The 8,569-nt window shown below is 41.5% G+C and overlaps 1 protein-coding gene across 2 annotated transcripts; it reads right to left on the bottom strand.

The window, feature by feature from the left end:
* Positions 1-6,511: 6,511 nt before the first annotated feature.
* On the bottom strand, positions 6,512-8,037 carry LOC124666463 (germin-like protein 5-1). 2 transcript variants are annotated; one of them, XM_047203799.1, is made up of 2 exons: positions 7,759-8,037; positions 6,512-7,217 (listed from the first exon to the last, which is right to left on the bottom strand). In XM_047203799.1, the coding sequence occupies exons 1-2, from the start codon at positions 7,892-7,894 to the stop codon at positions 6,679-6,681; spliced, it is 675 nt and encodes a 224-aa protein (XP_047059755.1). In that variant the 5' UTR covers positions 7,895-8,037; the 3' UTR covers positions 6,512-6,678. The 2 variants fall into 2 exon arrangements, with proteins under 2 accessions (XP_047059755.1, XP_047059754.1); XM_047203798.1 differs by having other exon boundaries at positions 7,768-8,037.
* Positions 8,038-8,569: the final 532 nt, after the last annotated feature.

The following is an 8,569-nucleotide window of genomic DNA, read 5'->3' as shown; positions in this document are numbered from 1 at the left end:
ATTGCATGTGATGTTAATCCTTTATGCATCTTATTTTGCTTAGAACGCGTCGGTAGCATTATAAGATGATCCCTCACATTAATATCAAGATAATAAAGTGTTCTCCCCTCGTATGCACCGTTGATATAGTTCGTCGTTTCGAAGCATCTCGTGATGATCGGATGTGATAGACTCAACGTTCACATACAACGGGTGTAAGCCATGTTGCACACGCGGAATACTTGGGTTTGCTTGACGAGCCTAGCATGTACAGACATGACCTCGGGACAACGGAAACCGAAAGGTTGAACACGAGTCATATGGATGATATGATCAACATGTTGATATTCACCATTGAAGCTACATCATCTCACGTGATGATCGGTTTTGGTGTAGTGGATTTGGATCGTGTACCACTTAACAACTATGAGGGATGTTGTATTAAGTGGGAGTTCATTAGTAATTAGATTAAAACATGAACTAATTATCATGAACATAGTCTGAGTAGTATTGGCATCCGTTTTCTACCATGCGCTAGTCTTGTTATTGAGATAGAAATACTGTTAAAATCTGACAAGAAACTTTACGGATTGGTACCGTATTGTTAAAGAATCAAGAAATGATTAAGTCCTATTGCAAACTTTTAGTAAACCTCACATTGTTGATTCAGAGAGCTATGGTTTCAATTAGTACCTAAAGTTATCTTGTCTCCGTGAAACTTGAAGTTCAAATCTGTTTGAAAAGTAAGGAGCTGAAAATTTAGTTTTCAGAAATAATCAAGGTATGAGATATATATGATATCTAAGACCTTATTGCAAGATGATAGAATATAATTTGGTGAGACTACATAAACTCATAAGTTTTATGGGAATGTACGAAGGTTGAAGACGCAAGGCGTCCCAATCCTCCAACTATTGAGGCACTAACAATATTCGCATATCCATGAAGTAATCGTCCTTAGTATGCACCGTTGCTAAGACTCGTCGTTTCGAAGCATCACGTGATGATCGGGTGTTATAGATTCTACGTGTGCATACAACGGGTGCAAGCCAGATTTGCACATACGAATACTGAGGTTATACTTTACGAGCCTAGCATGTACAGACATGGTCTCGAAAAGTCTTCATGATATGATAAAATTATGAGTGAAATTGTTCATCATATTAAAAGGTTACTAATAGTGAAAACCAGAACACTTATCATATGATGATCAACTTCAAAGTAAGAACCTCAAGGTTATTGGTATTTGACCAACAAACCTAGAAGTTATTGATGTTTAAGTGTTTTTCTGAATAATGAGGAAAGCTAAAAGAGAAACTACAAAAGATTATTGGCACAAAGAAAGAAAATTCTAGAAAGTCTAGCTCAGGTGTATATAAATGATATACATATTATGGATGTATTCCTCGTTTGGTCACACAATGAAATTCTTGGGTATTTGTACCATATTGGTTGGTATGAAGTGTCATACAAAACAACGCAATACAAGAATACAATGGCCTAAGTGATTGACAAGGAATATGATAGGAATGCACGTCTGGAACAAAAATAAAGTGTTATTATGTTCATCGTTGGCATTCTATCTAGCCCTTATAATTTATAATAAAGAACTTAATAATTGTTATTTTGCTCTTGTCAAATAAAAACAATGAGTTGTTCAAATTATGACATTACTCCATGTACGATGGATAAGTTATTATAAATCTTAATGGTGAAACACACATACATAACAACGACGCTAAAATGCCATAAGGCAAATGATTTGAATTCCACTTATTTATGGAACCGCCATTTAGGTCATGTTAGAAAGGAACGCATGAAGGAACTCCATGCAAATGGACTTTTGGAGTCATTTGATTTTTGAATCATTTGGCGCTTGCAAATCTTTTCTAAATAGAATGACTGAAATACCGTTCATAGGCCAAGAGTTGAACGGGCAACTAACTTAGTGGAAACATACATGATGATATATGTGGTTCACTGGGCATAGTTGTGTGCGGGAGATTCTTCTACTTCATGAAAACTTCCAACAATGAATTGAGTATATATATGTGGATATATTCGATAAGGAAGAAGTTTGAAACATTTGAATAGATTCAAATAAATTTCAGCATGAAGTGGAAATCATCGTAATAGAAAAGTCAAATATCTATGATTGGATCATAGTGGAAATATTTGAATTACGAGTTTTAGCGAACATCTAAGAGAGTTATGAAGTTGTTCTACAACTCACGTTTCTTGGAGTATCATAGTGATGATGAAGTATCCGAGAGACATATCCAAACCTTGTTGGATTAATGATGAGATAAAATAAAATGAAGCCATTATATTTTTGTGGATTATGCTTTAGAGACTACCGCTTTTACACTAAATAGAGCATCATCATGATCTGTTGAAATGACACCATACGAGTTATGGCATGGGTATGAACCCTAATAGTCATTTCTTAAATTTTGGTATGCATAGCATAAGGTAAATAAGTTTACAACCAAAATCGGATGAATGTCTTTGTTGGTTATCCCAAAGAATTGATTGGGAATTCTTTTCACTATGAAGTAAAAGACAAAAGTGTTTGTTAATGTTACTTGCTTATTTCCAAGAAATTGTTTTCTAGCGAAGTATTTGAGTGGGAGGACAATAGAACTTGATAAGGTTTATGAACCTGAGCATAATGATCAGAGTAGCGCAGCATCGGAAATTGATTCCGGAAGCGGCTACGACAATCATGGCTTCCATGACTACAAAGTGTTTTAGCCATGGAGATCGAAGTACTTATTGAACCTTGTAGGTATGGTTTACTTTGTGATCAAATAAATTATTTGTGGACAAAGGATTGATTTTGAACAATGATAAACCAACTACAAACAAAAGAAGTTATGATGGGCCCTGACTCCGTTAAAATGGCTATACGCCATGAAATCCAAGATAGATAAATACTTTTTGAAAGTAAATGGATCTATAGAATTGATGGATTTGGATGAAATATCCTTGAAGAAGCTCGACTTGTCGAAAATTTGTTTACGACAAAGTTCAAAGAGTTGACTACGATAAGATTAGATCTTCCGTAGCAATGCTTATAGTCTATGAGGATTATTCTAGTAATCGCTACATATTTCTTTTATAAGATATGCTAGTAGGATGGCAAAATACATTACTTAACAGAAGTGTGTATTAAAGGTGTATACAAGATACAACCAATTGCTTTGCTAGTCCGTGGAATACTAGATAGGTAAACGAACTTCAATTGGATGAAGTGAGTATCGCGGATTTGGAATCTTCACCGGATGAAATAGTCAAAGAGTTTTTGATTTCATCAGAAACGATGAAGATGCTTGCATTTGCAAGAAATTAAGTGGGAGCGCTGAGACATATTTATAACACTTTATGTTGATTACATATAGTTGGTTATAAATAATGTAATTATATACTTGATTAAAAGGTTTCATTGAGAATTAATTTCAATGAAAGAATATGGACTGAAACATATTAAGTGTCAAGATCTATGAAGATAGATTGAAACACATAATAAGTTTAAGTCAAAGTACATATAAAGGATATTGAAGTAGTTCAATATAGAAATATTAAGAAAATGTTCTTGTCATATGAAGTTTTAAACAAATCTTGAGTGTATCTGACACTCAATGAGTAAAAACACATGAGTGATTTTAGATCACAATTAATATGTACACAATCAGATGTCCTATGCTCTAAAATGTTAGGAGCATATACCAGAATGATTCATGTGATGATCATTGGACAAACAGTAAGAATATCCCTGTGTGCTTTAGAAGAACCAAGGATACATATATAGTTTATATGAGGTAATTACAAACAAATCACTGTAAGGTGTTGCACCGATATTGGTTTGGTCACATATAAAAATAAATTTCAATCTCAATTAAGCTAAGTGTTATTTAAAAGGTAGCACAATGCTAGATTTAGAAGAGTTCTAAAATATTGTGACGGATTCTACAAAAGTAGGCAGAGTATGTCATTGTTTTGACAATGATTGAGGATGTTAAGTCAAGAAGTTCTTTGTGAACTTGGTGTAGTTCCGATAGTGTCAGAACTTTGAAGCTATATTGTGTATGACAATATTAGTGACATATTTCAGACCGCGGAATTAAGGTTCCACCAGAAGACCAAACATATTTGATGCCGACTCATTTGGAAAATGAGTGATGCGTTGAGACGCAAATGAATTGCAAAATACATACGTTTTTGAGCATGTCAGATCCGTTGACTAAAACTTCTCTCGTGAGCAAAACATGATAAAGCACCGGAAGGCCAAGGTGTTATATCTTTACATATGTAAACTAGATTATTGACTCTAGTGCAAGTGAGAGACTGTTGGAGATATGCCCAAGAGGCAATAATAAAATGGTTATTATAATATATCTTTGTGTTTATGATAATGTTTACATACCATGCTATAATTGTATTAACCGAAACATTGATACATGTGTGTTATGTGAACAACAAGGAGTCCCTAGTAAGCCTCTTGTATAACTAGCTTGTTGATTAATAGATGATCATGGTTTCGTGATCATGAACATTGGATGTTATTAATAACAAGGTTATGTCATTATATGAATGATGTAATGGACACACCCAATTAAGCGTAGCATAAGATCACGTCATTAAGTTATTTGCTATAAGCTTTCGATACATAGTTACCTAGTCCTTTCGACCATGAGATCATGTAAATCACTTATACCGGAAAGGTACTTTGATTACATCAAACGCCACTTGCGTAAATGGGTGGTTATAAAGGTGGGATTAAGTATCCGGAAAGTATGAGTTGAGGCATATGGATCAACAGTGGGATTTGTCCATCCCGATGACGGATAGATATACTCTGGGCCCTCTTGGTGGAATGTCGTCTAAATAGCTTGCAAGCATATGAATGGTTCATAAGAGACCACATACCACGGTACGAGTAAAGAGTACTTGTCATGAGACGAGGTTGAACGAGGTATAGAGATACCGATGATCAAAACCTCGGACAAGTAAAATATCGCGTGACAAAGGGCATCGGTATCGTATGTAAATGGTTCAGTCGATCACTAAAGTCATCGTTGAATATGTGGGAGCCATTATGGATCTCCAGATCCCGCTATTGGTTATTGGTCGGAGAGATGTCTCAACCATGTCTACATAGTTCACGAACCGTAGGGTGACACACTTAAGGTTTGATGTCGTTTAAGTAGATATGGATATATGGAATGGAGTTCGAAGTTTTGTTCGGAGTCTCGGATAGGATCCAGGACATCACGAGGAGTTCCGGAATGGTCCGGAGAATAAGATTCATATATAGGAAGTCATATTCCAAGTTTGGAAATGATCCAGTGCATTTATGGCAGGTTCTAGAAAGTTTTAGAAAAGTCCGGAAGAAATCACCATGGAAAGTGGAGTCCCGGAGGGACTCCACCTTGCATGGCCAGCCAAACCCTAAAGGGTGGAGTCCCAGGTGGACTCCACCATAGGTGGCCGGCCACCCCACCCAAAGGAAAGGTGGGAGTCCCACCTTGGGTAGGACTCCCTCCTTGAGTAGGTTTCCCACCTATGGGAGGTTTTGTTGTTGGGGTCTTATTCGAAGACTTGGACTACAACTCTTGGGGATTTCCACCTATATAATGAGGAGAAGAGGGAGGGGGCAGCCACTCTTGGCCGCACCACCTAGGGCTGCCCATGGCCGGCGCCCTAGCCACCCCCTCTCCCCAAACCCTAGCCTCTCCTCCTCCACCACCTCTCCCGCATACGCTTAGGCGAAGCCCTGCCGGAGTTCTCCACCACCACCGCCACCACGCCGTCGTGCTGCTGGGATTCCGAGGAGGATCTACTACTTCCGCTGCCCGCTGGAACGGGGAGAAGGACGTCGTCTTCATCAACACCGAACGTGTGACCGAGTACGGAGGTGCTGCCCGATTGTGGCACCGTCAAGATCTTCTACGCGCTTTTGAAAGCGGCAAATGATCGTCTACCGCAGCAACGAGAGCCTCCTCTTGTAGGCTTTGGAAATCTTCAAGGGTTATTCTCGTTCATCCCCTCGTTGCTCCCGTCTTCTAGATTGCATCTTGGATTGGATTGCGTTCTCGCGGTAGGAAATTTTTTGTTTTCTATGCTACGAATCCCATCATCATCTCCATTCCATTCTTCTGCACTAGGCTTATACATTTTACAACATTTTTTACTTTAACCCTTCTACTATGCAAATATCTAACACAACTCCAACACTGACTAATCGTATATGGTCAGTGAGTGAAATAAGCCCACTTCAACAATGGGGCCGGACTGAAGTGAATAAGTGAATAACAATGCTGGTAGGCCAAGGAGTTTCTCGATCAGTGGGCCGGCGATTCGGATGGATGGATTTACGGCTGGGATAACACGTGAATAGGGTGCCAAGCCTTCTATTCTTTCCCTCGTTTAATTGGGGTAAAGATCTGGTATGCAGCTATGCTATTTGTTCTAAGTTTGCAACACATCGTGGATAAGAAAAAAAAAAGTATTAGCAACACGGCTTTCCCGATTGGCGTTATCCATCTCCATTGCAGAACGTAATTTGAGCGAGCTGCGAAACTGAAAAGTATGCTATATACGTCTGCGTAACGCAGTTATTGCAAGACAAACAAATCAGCAAGCAAATAAACCAGTGGAACATGAACAAAAACGCGGAAGGTGCTCCATGAAGCTCTTTCAACTCTTTGGTGCAAACTTGGACTTGATCTTGTCGACCTCCTCGGTGCCGATCTGGAAGGCCTTGGCGAGCACGTCGTCGGGAACCTCCGGGGAGGCCCCGAAGAGCGTCATGGCGATGGACTGCGTGCCGGGGAGCTGGCTGTTGAAGGCGGAGATGACGGCGGCGGGCTTGTCGCCGCTGTTCTTCTGGAAGTGCACGAGGCCCCGCGGGAAGGCGAAGACGTCGCCCTCGCTGATGGTCTTGGCGAAGAGCTTGTTGGCGGTGGTGATGAAGCCGACGTCGAGCTCGCCGGAGAGGACGAAGACGAGCTCAGTGGCGCGCGGGTGGGTGTGCGGCGGGTTGAGGCCGCCGGGGGCGTAGTCGATGCGAGAGAGAGAGACGCCGAGGGTGTTGAGGCCGGGCACCTTCTCGACGTTGGCGCTGGTGACGATGGAGCCGGAGGTGGTATTGGTGGCGCCGGGCTTGGCAAGGATGCCGCTGAAGAAGTCCTCCGCCGTGGCGTTCGCCTTGCACGGGAACCCGTTCAGCTTGAGCTCTGCGCGTGTTTGCAAACGGGTTACGTCACGTGAGCTGTGAGCATCGTACTTGCGCACACATCAGGACTGGGATGCATCGACCATATTTGTATGTATGACTTTTGCATTGATCCAACAGTTGGTCGTGGACATACCAACAAACTAGTTGGTCGTGCAAACTTGAAGCATGGCATTTGATTTACTTATATTCTTAGTAGTAAGTTTCGGAGAGCGATTTCAAACTGAATCGCGTTTGGAACTATAAACGGATTAAACATTTGATGGCTGGAAAGGAAGTCTATGATCATGGACTTCGGATCCTAAACGTCTATTTGCAGTTTTGCACTTTTGCACCCATTCTCATCGCTGCCATCGATTGCACTGCCTCAAATCATGAACGGTCACCCGATTTAGCATTATAACTACCTAACGTGAATATCTCACAGTACGTCAGAGTGCCAGATAGTACAAAACCGTCTAGCCATACGTCTTGAAAGCGGAATGGGAGAACCGGTTCAGTTAACCCCGGCGAGAAACAGAGGACTTCAACAAATCTTGAGCTGCGCATACCTGAGTTGAGATCGGCGACGCAGATGTCCTGGAGGTTGTCGGGGTCGCTGGCGAGCGACGGCACCGCGAGGACAAGTGCCACCGCCACCGCCGCGAGAAACAGGGAAGAGCAAGACCGGGCCATCATCGCGCACTGCTGGCTCCACTTCCCTTTGCGCCTCTCCTGCCCTGAGATGGCTGCCGCTGCTGGCTTAGCAGGATGCAGATCAGCCCTGGAAACTTATATAGTGGTTAAGGAGTGAGATGAGGCGAAAAGATTGGGCTCAAAGAAGAGTTGGTGTGACCGTTAGCTAAGGAGGCTAGTGACCTGTGTACTTCAGGCTCAAGCAAAGAGACACGGTGATGTGCAGATTTCCGGTTGGTGATTAGTCACTGCGAGGCAGATTGTTTGGTTTGGGAATTTAAGATATCTCGGCGCCTTCAGCCTCTCGTTCCCCGTGTGACCCTCATGTCATTGTGCAGCACACGGGACATTGCTAATGGCAGGTATAATGCCAAGTCTTTCTCACAAAGTTCCAGTCTTTTAGATTACAACATGATGATTCGTATAAAGTCAGGCTCTAGGTCATAAAGGGGCAAAAAAAGATGCTTGTTATGCAGACATCGTAGCGTGTTTTAGCTTTACTTTATCTAAATTCAAACCCCAACGGACCGTAATCTCTCGTGAGAGACAGCGATCGCGCGCTTGCCGTGGAGAAGCTGCATATTTGATCATCCGCTTACGCCACGATACATGGCCCTGTCAGACATAAGAAGAACCCGTTACGTACGTTGCTGGTGACTACAGATTCTCAGTTAATAA

Source organism: Lolium rigidum, chromosome 6 (genome assembly GCF_022539505.1).
Source record: "Lolium rigidum isolate FL_2022 chromosome 6, APGP_CSIRO_Lrig_0.1, whole genome shotgun sequence".
NCBI lineage: Eukaryota > Viridiplantae > Streptophyta > Magnoliopsida > Poales > Poaceae > Lolium > Lolium rigidum.
Note: the sequence above shows the minus strand (reverse complement) of the source record. Positions and strands in the feature narration are given on the sequence as shown.